This window comes from Camelus ferus, chromosome 35, assembly GCF_009834535.1.
Source record: "Camelus ferus isolate YT-003-E chromosome 35, BCGSAC_Cfer_1.0, whole genome shotgun sequence".
NCBI classification, from domain to species: Eukaryota; Metazoa; Chordata; class Mammalia; order Artiodactyla; family Camelidae; genus Camelus; species Camelus ferus.
The window spans coordinates 5872801-5891407 of NC_045730.1; the positions used below are offsets into that span (position 1 = coordinate 5872801).

The window sequence follows — 18607 nt, forward strand, 5'->3', positions numbered from 1 at the left end:
CCTGCTCCATACCACACCTCCCCTGCCAGCCTGTGATGACGCCAAGCTTCCTCCTCCCTCCTGGCCTGCACTTGCTCTGTGCGCTACCTGAACACCCTTCCCTGGACGTCCACGTGGTTCCCTCACTGTCTTCAGGTTCCTGCTCAGATGCCCCCTTTCCAGAGACGCCGTCTTCTCCACTGCCCTCCTCTCTTGCCATCCGACTCTGCCAAGTCTCTCTTCCCAGCACTGGCCTGGCACACGTTGCACACAACCGCTGACTGTCCATCGCAGTTTTCCCAAAAGACAGGAAGACTTCCGGGGCCTGGGAGCACGTCTGTTCTGCTCAGTGCTGTGTTCAGCACCCAGGCCAGTGCCTCAGGCCATCCAGATGCTGAAAAGTATCAGGTGTCAATCACATTACTGACACCGATCAGCCGACAGCCACTTTCGCACTTGGCTTCTCAAACCGACGAGTCCTCTTTTAAAGGAGAATGAGATGCTTGAATATTAACTCTGATTCCCTGGTACCAAGGCACAATCCTGATCAGATATTACAAGGGCAGAATATGTTTCAATAAAGTCAAATGAACCTTCACAAGCCAACAATAGGTCTTATACCCTTAACTCCAATGTCCATGCATAATGGTCACTTTGGGAACAACAGAATAATTTCAATGTAACTACAATATTAAATTCTTTAAGGGCTGATGGTCCAAATGGTAGACCCCAGCTCCTTGCCATATAAGGAAGAGAGTCTTTTTGGGAAAAAGTTTTCTTCTTTTCTCCACCTTGTTACCAATGATGTGGCCAGTTTCTGCTGGTTACTCTCAATAAAAGGGAGTCAGGATGAAGGACAAGGCTGGAAAAATTACGGTAATTTACTTTTGCCAAAATAAAGTTATTATTGTCTCCTCTTAAAAAAAAAAGAGCTAAGCCTCTTCCTTTTTATATAAGCAAATAAAAAAGCATTCAGATTTTGACAGATGTTTAGTTTTTTTTTTTTTCTCTCCAAACAAAATATAGTTAAAAATACAAGCTGCTGAACAAAGATACAACAAAGTGCATGTATCATGCTCGGTGCTGTTTTACTGCGACCGTTTCATAGTCCTCATGGGGAGACAGTAATTCTTATTTAACAGTAAGAATACTGTTCAATTGTAATTTCAGTCTTTTCAATTGTATCAATTTTTAATTGAAAATACTTTTCAAACTGATTTACAACTTGTAATAATAAATAACTTTATACATTAGAGAAGTCAAATATTTAATCTGTTTTTAAGAAAAATCACTATAATTTTCATAGAGGGGAATATACCATATCAAAAATGTATTTCTTTTTTTCTCCTTTTTTTTTCACCTTTTTTTAAAATTGAAGTATAGTCAGTTTACAATGTGTCAATTTCTGGTGTACAGCATGTTTCAGTTATAAAAATGTGTATTTCTTAAGAAGAATTTATTTTAGTAGCAAGTTCATGCATTGCATTAGAGCTATAACAATTTCTTGAAAAAAAAAAAAAAAGACTGAGAGTTTGGTTTTTCAGAAATTCTAGCTAGTGCATAAAATGAGGCCCTTACAGTAGCGGTACTTTTTGGAAGATTCTGGGAGAAAGAAGGCAAAGGCCCCTGTGCTGTTGGTTTGAGATGACAGCACATGAAGGTGAAATCTTCCAGCCGCTCCCAAACATCTCCTGGGTCTCTCCCTCGAAACTGCTCGGAGGGAAGTGGGTCAGAAGCACAGTGCTTTGCAAACACACCAAGGGCTGTTGTTGTGAGCAGGTCACTGATTCAAGGAGGGGCTTTACTGCCCCCCTGAAGCCGGAAGCCTTCGCAAGCTGAGGTCTGGGGGATGCTGCGTCCTTCCTTCCCTATTTTTCTGAAAGAAAACCCCACGCTACACTTAAGTGTTTTCGACATTTAGTTCATCTTTTGGGCAGAGCCGATGGGCCCTGGGATTTTCAGTTAGAAGGGAGCTTGGAGGTTGTCCCGGCCAACTCCTCCATCGACCGGAAGGGAAAGTGAGGTCATCGCTCCAGGTCCCGAAAAGCCAGAGAGGAAGACAAGCCAGTGAGACATTTGTTCACAAACAAACCCTGTTGCCCAAACAGGCACGTTAGGTCTAGCCTGGACGAAAGGGACAATGGCCCCTGCTCCTGAATAAGGCAACAGAACTTCTAAGGAAAAGAACCACTTCAAATGACATGGCCTGGAATGTGACCACCAAGGAACAACAAACATGGACCCCTCTAGACCGAGGGGTCTAAAAGCCAAATGCAGAGGATGGAGCTGGTGTGAAATGCCACACGGAAATGAATGGGGATTTTGAGACTGAACAGAGAATTCTTAAATTGCTACAAACAAGCAAATAAACAAGACAGGAGAAAGGAGCGTTCCTGCGAGACTGAGTCTCCTGACAGTGAGACTTCACGAGGATGGAAGGGAGAGCACACTCGGGAAGCAGAATGCACGCGTGAGAATCAACAGCCGGGTGGATTCGCACAGAAAGCTTTTTTTCATTTTATCCTTGGGAAATAAGACACACGTGCACCCAAACTTTGTTTCTTTAAAAGGCATTAAACAGAAATTGAGCTGGATGCCCGGCTCCGTCTGGGCAAGTCTGCTCTGCACTTGGCACCTGGTGGATGCAGCCCCGCGCACTGTCCCCCCCGCCTCCCACCCCAACGAGGCATAGCCACCCCTTACCGGGACTGGTGAGGGCTCCCAGGGCGCTGCTCGTGGTGGACAGGGGATTTGCATTGGTGGTGGTGGCTGAGGTCTGGGCCGCGGCTGCAGCCGCTGCCAGTGTTGCCAGATTCTGTAGCTGCAGAGCATTCATGCCTGTAGGGGGAAGACACATTAAATTTCAGCAACACGCCCACCTCACGGGTTTCCAAAAAGAGAGGGCAGGTGGCAAGGGCAGAGGGCTTCATGACGGCACCCTGGCCCGAGCTGCCCCCTGGGGACCGGTGGGTCACCATGCTGCCCATCCCCACACAGGACCCTCCTCCCAACCGCCTCTCTCATTGCTGAGATCATTGGAAAAGATAAGCCAGAGATTTGTGTGTGTACATGGCAGGGCTTTCTGCCACGTGGCTGCAAGAAACAAGGAAATCCAGGCTGGGAGGCTGGAGGGGCGGCTGCAGGGCAGTTTCCATCCCTGATCTCGGCGGGGGCACGGACAAGGTATTAGGGAAGAATTGATGCTTTACTGGTTGCAGTTCTTGCTCTGAAGTTGAACAGATACGGCGTCCTGGCTCCACCAGCTGTGTGACCGAGGGCAAGTTTCTTAACCTGGCCATTCTTGCTTAGTGAGTGAGAAGGGTTACCTGTACCTCCCCTCACATGGTTGTCATGTCTGACCACAGCTTCCATGTGTTGGGAGGGGGGTACATGGAGGGGCGAGAGAATATTCTAGCAACATGTCTGTTGTGCAGCCTCAGCCTCAGGACGGCTCAGAGCTCTGCTGCCAGGCTCGCTGGCCCTGCTCCTCTGTCCTGGCCACCTTGCTCAGGACTTATTTTTACTCAGAGAAGAGCTGCTACATGGGTTCTCCTTTTGCTCCAGGAGACACCCAGCCCTGGTGGCTTAGGGCCAAGCCAGCACCTGTTTCTCAAACCCATGTATTTCTGAGGATGCTCAGAAGCAGGACAGAGTATTGGTGGCATCCTCTGCATGGGGCCCGGCTCTACCAAGCACGTGCACCAGGGAACAAAGCTCTCTCTCCTCGGATCAAGCATCAGACAGGGTGGTACTGATGAGACCATGTGAGGAGAGAAATCACAGGTCCTCTCTTTCAGGTTTGCTCGAGGACAATGGAACCTGGACCCTGCTTGGGGCTTGGCTCCTGCGAGCAGCTTAGTGGGACGAGGGGCCGGGCTTTGAGGGGTGCTGCCAGGGGTGATGGGCATCTGCATGGACCTGTCTGGCCCCTGCGCCCCTAACGTGTAAATGATGTAACGCAGGCGACCAACTACATCACCGACAGATGGCCGTGCAGGTGAGGGGAGGGTTTAGCACAGTATTACAGTCTGCACATCTGGCAATGGTTAACGACTAGCAGAGCCACCCTCCTTCGCCTGGGTTGGAGGGCTCCCCAGGACCCTGGCTCTGACCCACCTGATGGGGCCACAGAGCAGGAAGGAGCTCAGCCTGCTCATCCGGGTCTGGGACTCAAAGCTGATGGCCTTGGACCCCCCGAGGCTGGGGCGGCGCTCCAGCCTCGCTCTCAGCCTCCCTCCGAAGTGACTGATAGTTCGTTAAGGAGACGGAGGATGAAACTCGGGGTGAGTTTCTGCACTTTCTGTGTGCTGTCTGTCAACTCCCGCTGCCCTCACCACACCCTGCGGGGACACTGTGGGCTCGTACTGCTCACCTTCCTAATTAGACACAAAGCCCCTGGAGGACAAGGATATTGCCTTACTCACATTCAAGTCCATCTGCACTTACACACACACACACACACACACACAAGCGCACACGCACGCACACACGCACGGCTGCATTCACAGTGGGTGACAGACGGACCCACGGGCGATGAGGGAACAGGGCACCCAACAGCAGCAAATGGCCCCAAACTGCTCCAGAGCCTTGTCTACAGACCCAAACAAGGGTTTCCTCTGTTCTTTCTCGGTTCTTTGATATTTACAGCAGCTTCAAATATGGACTGTTTCCTTCAATCATTAATCCATCCTACAAATATTTATCAGAACAGTGTGTTTTCCTTGTCTCACCCCCACTGACACTCACCGCTGTCCTGGAGCCCAGCTGACCACACTCGGGTGCTCGGTTCCACTGTCCTCTCCCTGCGTGTCCCACTCAGAACAAACAGATACATGTAATCAAGCCAACAAAAGGAAACAAAACTAGCCAGAGGTTCTCCAAGAACACCGGAGCTGATGGCTGAAACCAGGGGAGGGGGCGCCTGCGCCGAGGCTGAACCTAGGAAGCTGGAGGCGGCAGGCACATGGAGATGTGCCAGGCTTTCCCGTGGTTGTCTCTGCAGCCTGGATGTGGGCCATGGGGCAACAGAGGCACCTGTTCCCTGCAGCGTGTCCTTCTGTCCAGCCAGGCAGAAGCCCAAGGCCCCTTCTCTAGCCCGTCCCTCCCAGCGAGGACACCCCCCGCCTTCCAAGTCCTGCTGCCACACCCGGCACATCATAGGGATGTGCCTGCGGTGCGTGGAAAGCTCGGGACGCTCCGGTAGGGCGGGCTCCCCGGACTCCTCCTTGACAGCAGCGCGCATCCTCGGTGATGGATGTTCTGGCTCTTCCCTTCCCCACAGCCAGAGGGCCTCACCCTTGGTGTGGACACCTCCCCTCCTCTTTGGGAAGGGGGCTTGGGGGCCACAGTGTTTCTGGGAAAGCACTCGGGAAGCCATGTGAGGTCTCACCCCGAGTTTCATCCTCTACCTCCTTAACGGGACCAGACTTTCCGAGTATCTGGCATCACTGTCTCTCCAGATCTGCAGCTGCGGCCGGCTCGGCCCCTGGCTGGGATGGGGGCCCTCCACCCTGACTCTGCACTGGTCCCCTCCGGGGCCTGGCCAGCCCTGGGCCCTGTGGGCCGTCTGAGCAGGGGTGTGTGCTTCCACTTGCTCTGAATTCACACTTCTGGTTCTCTCTCAACCTCTTGTGCTTTTTGGGGTGTGTGTGAGCACCCCCCCCCGTCTCCTTCTTAGCGCCTCTCACAGCACCTCGGGTTTCCCACCCACCTGGCCCCATCGTCTCCTCGTGGCTGCTCCCACACCACAACACTAAAATGGCACCAGATGGGGAGCAGGCAGCGTCGCCCGGGGGTGGGGGGGTGCTGGTCCCTGCTTGGCAAACAGCTCTTCTCTGAGAAGGAAAACCAGCCCCACTTAACCTCACACAGCACTCTGCTGGGTGGGATGGGCCCCCTCAAACCAGGGGCAATCATCTGGGTGACTAGAAATGCAAAACATTTAAATAAGCTTTAGGAACTCCGACACTGTGCCAAGATCACGAAGGCCCCCCCCCCCCCAAAAAAAGTTGGGCCGATAGGAGTTCAACTTTTCAGTCATTTCCAGGGAAAAGAAAAACCCTTCTCCAAACTAAGAAATTATGTACCAGACAGATGTGCACTATGCCTACTTGAAACTTAAGATTTAAAAAAAATTATTTATAAGGAGAAGGGCATGAAAATTTAATTTAATGTTCACCTTAGGTAATTCTGTGTCTTATTGTTCGGAGCAATTACCATAAATCTGCATATCAATAAGCGAGAACAGATGTCAGTTGTTACAAGTGCTTGCCAATCAGGTCTGTTAAAAAGTGACAGATGGGTGGTTATGGAACATTCTCATAAGGCCTATTAACACTTTCGCAGGAAGTGTGGAGTGTGGAGGGCGGGAGACTTGGCTTTGGGAAGAACTTGGGGTCTCTGTGGGTCCAGGATGCACACCTCGCAAGTGTGTCCCCGATGTGAGGTTCTCAGCCTCCAGTCTACAATTTTTGTAAAAGTCTTCCCTCTTCTCCACTTGTCAGAGACACTCTGAGACCATCTTCTCTGGCAGCAGATCTCCAGCAGGTAAAGCAATTGCTATTGGATTGTTTTAAGCAAATATTTGCACACAACAACTTCACTGCGACTTTGACCACTTAGACCAGATATTTCAGAGGCGAATGACTACCCTCTTTAATGACTATCAGCAGTGAAGTGAAGCAGTTCTCCCTTGTTTATCAAAAGACCCTCTTCTTGGACCACAGCTCAGTACTTTCTTACAAACAATCCCTTTCCCAGAAAAATAATTCCCCGAACCAAAAACAACCCCCACTTAATGAATTTGAAATGCTGTCCAGAATCAAAGGAGGTGATTTTCCTGTGATTGACGCTGAACTGTTTCTTTCTGAGCAGCTCTGGGGCTCCCTGTGTGTTGTTTATAGCTCAGATTTGTTTCTTATTGGCCTGTTGAATGCTCTGTGCAGCCAAGTCACTCTAGCTTGTTTTTACACAAACAAACCTGAATTTGAGGAGATGGGGAACGTCGTCTGACAAGCTTGGGAGCAAGAAGGAGGCTCAGCGCAATTTGAAGTTTGGGCCTGCCGTTTACCAGCTGAGTGACTTTGGGCAAGTTTGTTTATTAACCTCTCTCAGCCTCAGTTGTCCTACCTGTAAAATGGGATGCTAAGGGTCTCTACCTTATACAGTCGTCATGATACTTGGGAATTTTGTGGTCTCATCCACAAAATGCCACTTACTGGTCTTTGGCCTCAATAACCTTTTTAACAGTTTTTGTACTTCAGTTTTTCCGACTGTTAGGTAGTACCAGGTGGTGGTTTGGTCCTTGGCCTGCTGTGCGGGTAAACCACGTGATTATTTCAAGGAGCTCTGTGAAAAACAAAATTGTGAAGTGCTACCATTGTTTTTCTAACATGATGCTTTTTTGAGATGATTGTTATTACAAAGACACCAAGGACCAAAAAGCCACTTTTTCCTTATTCCTTCTTCTTCAGGGAAAATCCCAGACTCTTGCTCTGAGCGCAGACCCCACATTTCGGAGATTTCAGAAACTCACGGCACGAATACCACAGCTGAGTGAGAAATGGACACGTTTTTATCAGAAGTTTTAAGAGGGAAAATAAAAATCAATCAACTTCAAGGATGTACAAAAAGTGTACATAAAAGTCAGCTTATAAAGATGCGGTCCTTCCTAATCTAGTTTTCTGCTTTCTAAATTCCTTTCCCTTTTACCAAATCATGAAACACATCTGAAGTTATTTTTTAGTTTGAAAGGAAAATACTAATTTTTTTTTTTTTTTAAAAAGTGGAGCTGATGTGTCACTTTACTGATGTAACTAACTACTTAGGAACTTGCTGCCTAAATTTTTTTCCTGTTTTCTTTTTCCCCAGCTTGCTTTTATCTTCTTTTCAAACAGAAAATGTTTACTCATTCAAATGAGACATTTTAGACTCTGGTGAGAAACCTCAGTTTCCTGAAGGACGGACCATTCTCTCTTGAGAGCTGTTCACAACAAAATACTACTGTTTTCCGAAATGATACTTCACTCTCTTTGGCGATGGTGTGCTCAGCTGCATGACTTGAATTTTCCACGTGGAGTTCTTCACACGGCACCGGAGGACGTAAAAACCACAGGTGAATTGTGTCGACGCCCACTCTCATTCTGCTGCAATCTCCATCACTTGACCAGCAGTGTGGCCCCAGATGGGGTTTCGGATAAACTAACGACCTCTTGGGTTCCCACTTGTCACTTGCCCCCCACAGGGTATGTACCATGTGCCGTGCACCACGTCTGATGTTGAACCAACTCTCTCATTTCCTGTCTTTGACAACTCATTCATGAAGATACTGTCATTAGTTTATGGTGTTTGGCTACAGTCAAATGTCTTAATTCAAAAACCAGGCATTTAACTTAAGCTCCATTGGGAGTGTGTCCGAAACATAAATGGGCACCTGCTGATTTAGAAATTTACTCACTCATCCATCTGAAAACAGCCACCAGTGCCTCTTAGAGGAGTAAAGACTGAGGTCATCCACCCAGGCCATGCCCTCTTGGAGCACGGATGATTCAGGAGTATTCAGAGGTGACGGAGGAAGGGAAGGAAGGGAGAGTTTTTATGGGAATGTGCAAGAGGGGCTCCCCTCCCCCACTTTGGTGCCTTGGTTCCAGAAACTCCCTCCAAGAAGTGACCTCCAGCACTAATCCATCAGTGTTCAGGTCACAACACGGGCTTCGGTGACTGGCAGTGACAAAAGTTAACCGTACTTTTGGGAGAAGATGAAAAAGCAGGGGGCCAAACAACTTTGTTGGGGGAAAAAAATCCTAAAAAACCCAAACCACATTACTTTTGACACTTAGGAAGATGAGGCTTCATTTTTCCTACGAATGAAGGGCGCTCGCTGTAGAAATGGCCAAGCAGACCGAGCACTGACATCTATGTCCATCTCTGCTCTCTGTACTCGAGGTGACTGTAGAGAAATGACCCCTTGGCATTTGACTGCACGGCCTGGGCAGACTTAGTGTGCTGACTTTAATGTGCCACGGGTTCAGGAAAGGGGTATTTTGGAAAGCCCAGAACGTTCCAGACTGCCTTTAAATTGGCCACCTGCTCCATGCACCTTCGTCTTTACATGAGCACGCAGATGCTCAGCTCCTGAGCCACAGCCGGCCAGGCGCAGGCACACACAGACTAATGAGGGGTGACAAGGTGCTCCGTCCACCCGGGAAGACATGAGGACATGCTTACCAGCTGCCTCAGGACCCAGTGGCCATCTCTGCATAATTCAGCTGTGGGAATGGGAGAGCCTGAGGCTTCCTCTAAGGAAAGACTAATTCTGGATCTGGGGCGCAGGGGGGTGGGGCATTCTATTAGAAGAAAAATCTCATATTGGTAGAAAACGCGACACATTTTAGATTTATTTCAGAGCTTTCAATCTGGAGGTTTGCTCTTTTTAAAGAGAACTCCCCCAGAGATTTCACTTCTGTCTCTCCAATTCCCTTCACAGAACTAAAGGTAAATGAAGCGTTCCATGTGATTTTTAGTGCCAAGGCCAACTTCCCCAACTGTACTCATAAAGATTCTGCTGAATGATGTAACTACCTATTATTTTAACATATGTATTTTTTCTAATAATCCAAAAGCTTTAATACAACAGAACAAGCTGGCGGTGCCGGCAGACTGAAAGGTCAGCGAGCAATTCAGCAGTGTTGTCACCAGTATGTCCCGTCAGACCAGTCACCACGAGCCCTGGAGGCCACCAGACAAAGCTGGGCTGACAACCACACAACACACAGGAGGGGAAACCTACGTATGCTGATCGGAAGTCATTTCAGATCCTCTTAGGACAGAAAAAAATCAAGGCTGTGTATTTGGGAAAAAAGACGAGAAAAAAGGAGTTTTCATGGTGACGGATAAAGACATCAGGCTTCTGTGCTGTGGATCCCAGATTCACGCCATGGCCTCGGGGTGTCCTTGATGAAAACAAACGGCTCGATTCGAATATGCCGAAAATCTGTTCCCCTCCTTGCCCGCTCGCCCCTATTTTTTTTGGATCAAACAAGGAAGCAGCTTTCTCACTGCTCCTCGAGGCAGGTGAGCGGCCCCCATGTCCTGATGCATCGTGCAGGACACCTTCCCTGGCCCGGCAGTGAGCTGGGACATCAGCCCAGAAGGTGACCCAGTAGGAGTGACCTTTCACTAATCACCACACCTCCGTTACTCCTGACGCAGCTCATTATGAGAAGGAAGCCTTCATGAGCTGGCTTTCAAATCCAGTCACACTTTGATTTTCCCGAGAACAAAGACTATTGCTTTCACATAAAACTTCTGATGCCCCACCCCGTCGACTGGGGGTTCACAAGTGGAAAAAGGCATCCTGTTAATTGTCTGCGGTTATCAAGGGACGGCAAACTGTACCAAAGATACGCCGGCCAGCTTGCCTTTTATTACAGAGGTCAGAACATTTTTTATTGACTGCCCGTTATTAAAACTTTAGAAGGATGTCAATCATGATGACTGCCCCGGATAGAGGAATCCTGTTGGAAATTCCCCCAGTCTAGAGCCATCTTTTCAAAAACAAAAAAACAACTCTGGAGTGCACTCTGCAGGAATTCTCAGCTCCCTGATTTTACCATTTTATAACTGCTGGGTAATAAGTGGGGGCACCGGGCAGACAGGTGAAGGAAAGGAAGACGGCTTTATGCTCGCCTCCAGCATAAAGGGACTCTACCTCTTCCAAATGAGTGTCAGCAAAAAACCAGTTAAAACCTGACAGTCGCAACTGCTGGCAGCGAGAAAGACTTGGCCAGACAGGACCCAGTGCTCATTGTAATATAATTAATATTCTGATTTAGCCCCCTACTCCATGGTTTTCTCTGCGTACACCATGGGTAAGGACATGCGCAAAGGGACCAAACGTGACTAAGCATTCCAGGGGCAAAGGGCCTTCCATCAATCAGAAGCCCACCTCTAAGCGAGGGTGTAAGAGGAAGGGCAGACAGAGACTGCTGAGAATCCCCCTGGGATCAGCCCGCCTCCCGTTCTCGGAGGTGCGCTTTTCCTAAATAAATCCCTTAAAACCTTTTGCTACGTAACGCTCTCCGTCTCCTGTCTGTAATCTTATCTTTTGGGTAAGACAAGGACTGGGGTATTTTCCTTTGTGGCGGGGGGGGGGGTAACATAACTGTTGGAAATGCCAGAGGGGGAAAATCAGCTTCTAAGTAGCTGACTCTAATTTTCGCACCTCGGCCAGAAAGCAAACAGGACTGGTCATTGCTCTCTGGTCTTCTCTTCCCCCGCTGCTTCTCTTTGTCCTCTGAACCCCGCGCCCCCCCCTCCCCCCAGATTCAGACAAGAGCTTGGTCAGAAGGCAAGGCATCCTTCCTGACTTACCAGCCATCTGCTGAATGCCGCTGAACGCACCCAGGTTGCTGGAGGAGGTGGCCTGCTGCAGGAGCTGGAAAGGACAAGAAAGGTCTTGTCAAAATGCAGCCAGGGTGAGGACCAAGCAAAATTCCCAGGTCTGCTGGGGGGCCACCCGCTGTCCTTCACATTTATGTCGTTGGCTGCTGCTGCCTCTCAAAGGACTGCAGGTTCCCAGAGCTGGGGCTGTAAATCCATATTCATGTCTAATCTCCATTAAGACACACAGACACCGGGGAAACTCAGTAACACTGCTGCCTTAAAACAATTAATCAACTTACACTTTTTTACAACCAGGTGTTAAATCGATGGAAGGCAACATGGCGTGACTAATGCTCTCTCTCTCTGGAGCCTTCATGGTTACCCTCTCTCATCTTCGCCAATCAAGGTCCATCCCTGGGTCTCCTCCACTCTCCCTCCCAGCTCAGTTTCCCACATCCTTCACTAGAAACACCTAGAATCACTGGCTCCTGGGCTCACAGAGGAATCACCGCGGTAACGATACATATAAGTGTATCTCTTCATGGCTGTCCAGTTTCAGCTGTATCTACAGGACCAAGACAACGGTCACCCATTTTACGGTGGTCTTCGCTGGCAGAGAGGAACACACTATTTGTCAGAACTTAGGAGTCTCTGGTGCTATATACCTTGATGCGATGCATTATAAATACATCAGCATCTCCTAAAATAGAAATTAAGATAGCTGTGCAAAGGGGTCTGCATTTTGTTCCAGAGCTTCGAAAAATACATTATCCCCCACGTAGCATCAGTGGGTACCACAAGGAAAAGGCAGGTGGTTCCTGTTCGAAAGGGCTCCTTTATTTGTCCAATTCAGTTGAATTCTCTTTTCGCTAAGGCTGATCAACACAGCCGTAGTTTGTACGTGGAAGCAAGCGTGGAGCTACCTCCTGTATGTGAACGCCCTCAAAGCATAGACTTGCCAAATTTACTACTGAGACCTGCTATGATTTTATGAGCTTGGGAGGAACCAGATGAATTGACTATTTAAAAGATAAGCTCTCAGGGTTTATTTGGAGCTCTGCAAAATGTAACGGAGAGCACTGTCATTCCCCCAGGTTTGTGTAGGTCTCCTTGGCTTCAGAAGATGGAAACCCTATAACAGGGTATGACTCAGCCATGGGCATCTATCAGTTGACTTAGAAGCACTGAGCAGAGTAGAACAAGTCTTAGTTACAATGATATTATGGGGATGAACGTTAACAGTTACCAGAAATACATCTGCAACCTTCTCTCATCCTTCTCGATTTGGAGTAACACACTAGCTAGGCACAACACACACGCAGACGTACGCAGTGAGGAGGAGGAAGGAGCAAGGGACTATCCATTTTGATAGAAATCCCTCCTCTTGGCTTGATTTCCTGGGTTCCCCATTCCCTGTGGCGGCAAGCCCTACCTCTCTCCTATCAGACACTGAAAAAAAATGAGTTAAGCAAACTTCAGTTAGCTCTGGAGACACTGTGAGGGGTTAGTGGCACCTACTGAGATAAGTGGCCCTACCTGGAGTGTCATTAACTGTCTCCAAGGAGTCTGCCCACTGACGCCCACTCTCTGGGGAGCCAGAGTCAGAATCTGTCCCCAGCACAGAGGCAGGAGATGCCTCACAGACCTAGGGTCCTTCCACAGACATGCGCTTCCAGCCAAAAGGGGCAGCACACACCTGGCTGAGAAAGAGCAGACGCCCACGGTGGGAGAAAACATAGTTCAGCGCTTATAAGCACGTGCTTTTATAAATGGGCGGAGATGAATTCCTCTTCAGGGTTCAGAAATAATTTTCAGATGTGATCAAAGAAACACAGGCCAGAGATTCCTGTAAGTTGGGAAGGGGATGGGGGGCCTAGGAAATGGGCCAGCAGACTGGGGACACACACAGGGGTCCTGCTTTTCAGAAATGGTGGAGCCGGAAGCTGGATTCCTAGAAACTATGAAAGGGTGAGCTCGACGTCCATCTCCAATAGAAATTCTTCTAATGAAACCGATGACGATCTGGGAACAACTGAAAAGCTCACCCTGGTGAAAAAGAACTGATGGTTCAGCTAGACTTTTTTCCCCCTCATGAAACTTCAAGACTGATTGACTAGGAAAAAGACGGTGGGCTCAAAGAGGTTTTACCGAGGCATGTGACGAAGTCTCTCGTGGTCTTTGTGGATAAAATGGAGAAACGGCTGGAAGGTGATAGCAAACTTGGTCAGTACGTTTTTATTAACGACTCAGATGAAACCAGGAGAAGCTTCCCCGGCAAGACATCCAAACACATCCTGAGTAGCTAGTACCTGTCAGACCCCGACAGGCACCGGGGCATGGTGGGTGCAAAGAGGACAGGGGTCACATCGGACTCAAAGAAGTAGCGCAGCCGGAGGGAGGGCTGACATCCCACTCGGCCACCAGCCCCATGGTCCTGGCTAACGTCATGCTACCTCTTTAAGCCTCTCCCTTCGCTCACCTGTGCGATCGGGGTGATCTTATGTTCAAGGTCACAGGGTGGACTGTTTGACAGAACGGGACTGGGTCTGCTACAAAGGAAGGCTAATGGCTCAGACAATCCTGAGAGGGACAGTTCACAGGTCAAAGGACAGAATTAGGGGACACACACTGACAGAGGCTACAGCTAAAGACCCCGGTGCACAATATGAAATTGTATCCGTAAACGTGTAGTCCAGCACTGGGGTTCCAAAGCAGATGAGTGGGGTAGAGGTGTATGACTGAGCAGCAGTTTAAGCAAAAATAAAGAAAATCTTAGAGGAGTATTAGCTGCTTTCTACCACTCCCAAGCTACACTAAGATACCTCACAGTCCACACTAGAGGTCACTGCTCTGTGCTATTTAGATCTTACTGGAGGAACTATCTCACAGCCCAGTTAAAGCATTTTAATAAAGACTGACAAAATGAAATGAGCACCAGAGAAGCAAAAACAAGGAAGTGAAAGTTTAGAAACAACGAAATGTCAGGGATGGTTGAGAGAACTAGGTCTGTTCGGTGTGAAACAGGATCTGGTTTTTTTTTTTTGGTTTCAAATCGATACAGAAACATGTGACGGAGTCTACATGGCTCTGCTGGGAAGACCCAGGGCCACAGAAGGAAAGTCCCAGGGGGCTTCCATCTGAGGCCCTGACGTACGCAGACCTGGGAGGCAGTGAGTGCTCCGACCACGGCTACAGAGTCCCCTGTGGAGTGTGCCACCCCCTCCCCACGCGGGATATTATGCTGAAACGCTGATCAGCAATTCGGCCTTGCGGGGCTCTGCTCAGCCTCCATCAGGCTGAATGAAGTCAGTCACGTCCCTATGCTCATCATTTTCACCTGGAAAAATATTCTGCTCCAATAATTTCCTGGCTTTCACCATGTCCCAGAAACGCGTGTTTTGGTGGATTCAGGGGACAGGGGACGACAGGCCCCCCGCGGTCCCCGGCACTTACCGCCAGGTACTGCGGGGTGAGTCCGCCCAGACCCGTCAGGTTCCCCCAGGTGGCAGTGTTGAGCTGTTGCATCTGCTGGGCCAGCTGCTGCTGGAGGCGCCTTTGCTCCTTGTCCTTCTGGGTATCAGCGAACTTCACCACGATGGGTGAAGAGCAGCCCTGTGGTCAGACACAGCGGAAAGTGAACAGGGGGTTACAGCCAGGTCGACTCCGCTCACGACGCGCAGTCAGCACGGGGTCTAGCTTCCTGAACTACCCTGGAGCCCAGGGACGGGGGTGGCATGGTTTCTAAGCGGTCTGATGGTCTTTCTTCTTCTCGGGATGGTACCATCAACAGACAGTTCCAGACACTGTCACCGGTGTCTCGGGGGCTCTGGTGGTCGATGAAGCCATGTGCTTCCATGCTCTGATTATGACACTGCCTTGCCTTCTCTCTTCACGGGTCTTCCTTTGACCATCCCAGGACCTCCTCAGAGACAGGAGACCTTACTTTTCTTTATTAAGCTCCACGGTTCGCTTGTCTCAAAGATGCACTTGTCTTTGTGTGTCTGCCTGTTTCCACGTGTGAGCAGGGAACACAGGGGGAGCAGTGGTAACGGGAATGAAGAAGCCCCTTGCTCATTTAGTTTTCATTCCTTCCAACGTGTAGTTATGCATTTTGAACTTTGGAACCATGGGAAACCACTGACCCAGGAATATAATCGGGAGAAGTGGGTTTTGTTTTACGAACGTGGATGAAGGAAGGAGAGATTCAGGGAACACAGGCACAGGCCAGTGTCCTGTCCCCATGTTTTCAGAAGGGTTTCTCCACCTGTATCATATCTACTCTATGCGGGTTCCCAGGGCCTCCTGTGTCAGGAGCACATTCTCATCAAAGGGGATAGATCTTAAATAGCAGAGATCACTGCTTGGTTTCTTTTCCTAATCAAGCTCATTGTCCTAGAAGGTTCTTTCCATGGTCCCTTCCTTTAAAAAGCAAGGAAGAGGGGGAGTGAGTGAGTGAGAAACGGCCAAGGTTCTAAAATAGAACGGTTTCATGTCTGAGACAGAGAAAAATCATGAGGGAAACTAAGGGCCTGACACCCTAGGCAGGACGACTTCCTTTCAAAAGCACCTTTTCCGTGTTCACCACTTGGTAAGTACTCTGCAGAAACCAGCTCTCCTCTCTCTCTGCATACCTGCCTGTACATTTCATCACAATTAAAGCTGCGAAATTTTGCTGAGATAAAAAGAAGTAATTCTCCCCAAGTGATTAAAAAAACCCTTTTATTGAAACTCAGCATGACTTTTACTCTTCTCAGAAATCTTCTATTCCTATTGAAATGAGCTTTCCCCCCTTCCCTGCTGGGTCATTTTTCTTTCTCCTAGAAAAACAAAGTTGCATTTTTTTTTCTTATCACCTGGGGGAGTTACTGGGGATGTAGCTATGAATACGTGAGGCTATCAGGTCTGATATTATCCCCCAAAATGTGAGAAAAGTGAGTGGCTGTTTCAGTTGTGAACTTCCAACGGACCTGGTCTTCAGCTCTGGGGGTCACGTCACAGCGCCGAGTGTTCAGCGTCAGTAAATTTCTTAAAGGAGTATTTCCACCATTAAAAAAAAATCTATCCTTTACGTTTCTTCATCTGCTCTGTATTTCAGCACTTCATCACTTTAACGAGAGCAAAACACTCTGAAGGTGGAAATTATAGAAAGCAAGGGTTTTGCGTGGAAAAGGGCTGTTACTGTATCAAATTTGTTCCATAACAAATTACAGCATCTCATCCTAATAGTACACTTACTGTTGGCTTTTTTCTTCCTTCAATGACCCCAAAATGATATAAAAGCAGAAAATTCGGCCAATAATTATAGCTCAAAACTGACTTGGATTAACCATGAAAGGGAAAAACAGGATGGGGAGAGATTGGAGGAAAGTGGAAAAATCTAGGTACCATATAAAAATTAATGATTTTTTTTTTTTTAAAAGTATTCTTTCAAACTTTGACATTCACATCATTCTGAATTCGAATCTCGTAGATAATGTATCTTGGTTGAAGATGTGAGCCTGGGGAAATAACGTAGTTAATTCAAAAAAACAAACTTCAATTGTACAACTATGAGGCTGTGTCATATGTAATCTTTCATTTACCTGTCAGTATTTTTGAATTAAACAAGAAATTAAAAAAAAAAAAAAAGAAATTGAAGTGTCTGAGGGCCCTGCTGATTAAGCATGGAGGTCCAGATTTAAAAACAAGCGCATTGAATTTGATTTCTTATAATAGCGATATTCACAAAGGATCGAGGGTTTCTTAAGGATAAACATGTCCCCTTCTCTATCGTAAGTTCTTTTCCTTCTGAGAGCCTATTACTTCCTTGGTTCGGGCTCACACCCAGGTCTGCTATGCTTCCTTGTCGCCTCCTTCTGGGAAAACACAGGAGGACACAGACCTCCACTCGGGCGGGCGCCCGGGGTGGAGGAACTGGGTGTGGTGGCAAAACTTCCAACAGAGCTGAAAGGGTTCTGGCTAAAAAATCATCTAAGGTGAGACCAATTTAGGTACAAATCACTCAAGGACAGGAAATAAAAATAATTAAGAATGAAACACATATATATGGAAGATAATAAATACAGGTCACGGCTTTCTTTTTCTTATCAGTACTTTTACTTTCCATCTCCAAACTGACACGTAGCTGGAAACCAGACTGGTCCACGATAACGGAGCAGCCCAAGATGCAAAAAGGCGGGGGGTGGGGGAATGCGAAACCATGATCACGGGTGTATGTGCATGTTGTTCAAAATTGGATTCCTAGACATTTCATATTCTCTGCTAATTCTCTCTTATCGTGGCCGATTTTCACCTGAGCTGGCCTTCACGTAGGGGGAGGGAGTGAGTGTCTTAAAAATGCATTGCACTGAAAGGAAAACACAGTGATTATATAAGATATGTTAGGAATATTAAAGTCAAAAGGAAGTTCGAAAAAGACAAGAGGCTTTGCAATGCTGATGTATCAAAACTCAGAAAAGGACGGTCAACACTTAATGACAATGCCATGCACACGCCTTACCCCCCTTCCACCCGCCCTTTGGCTCACTCTAAAAAGGTTGCCCACAAAACATGACCCGTGATGATCACTGAGCTCCCGGCATGCTTTGGGAGATGCAGCATTGCAAAAAAACAAACAAAAACAAACAGACAAAAAAAAAATTAATAAATATCCCCTCCCCCCAAATGGAGGCAAAAAAAGAAGCTCAAACAAGAAAGAACTTTCGGCACATTAAAATAAAACTGAAAAAAAATTATTTTTTTCTTTTTCTGAAAGATGAAAAACATCACTTCAGAGAACACCACAAAGCTACCTCCAGAAGAGACCACCCATACACAGAGATACAGTCTACATAATACACCAGAACATGCGCTCCCGAAGGGTTCTGTCAGACAATACAGAGTGAGTAACAGCATATCACGCTTGGAATGCTCTTGTGCAAAATTCTGAAAGGCCATGACCCAAATCACAGACTTGAATTACAGAGCCATTGTCTACATCCAGGGACCCACACCCATTAAATATTCATCTTCCCCAAAAGCCACTGTCTCTCATTAGGAGACCAAATTTGAGCCTTTGTGTTTGTTATTGTTCGTATTTTTTTTAATAAGGTGACAAATTAATTTTTTGAGGGACTCTCCAATGTCAATACTTGCGCTGGTTAATGGACGTGGGAGAAGTATTAACTTTCTCCAACATTCTGGATGCAAAAACGCAATTCTGTTTGTCTAGATTAGAGATAACTTGACCCCATGTTAAAAAAAAAAA

General features: G+C 47.7%; 1 protein-coding gene across 8 annotated transcripts in view; it reads right to left on the reverse strand.

The window, feature by feature from the left end:
* CELF2 (CUGBP Elav-like family member 2) overlaps positions 1-18607 on the reverse strand; it is a 475836-nt gene that overhangs the window by 38327 nt on the left and 418902 nt on the right. For all 8 annotated transcript variants that reach the window (XM_032474151.1, XM_032474155.1, XM_032474153.1 and 5 more), the window contains 3 exons: positions 14815-14973; positions 11350-11413; positions 2683-2817 (listed from right to left, as the gene is read on the reverse strand). In XM_032474151.1, coding sequence (XP_032330042.1) covers positions 2683-2817; positions 11350-11413; positions 14815-14973 — 358 coding nt within the window. The remainder of the gene's footprint in view (positions 1-2682; positions 2818-11349; positions 11414-14814; positions 14974-18607) is intronic.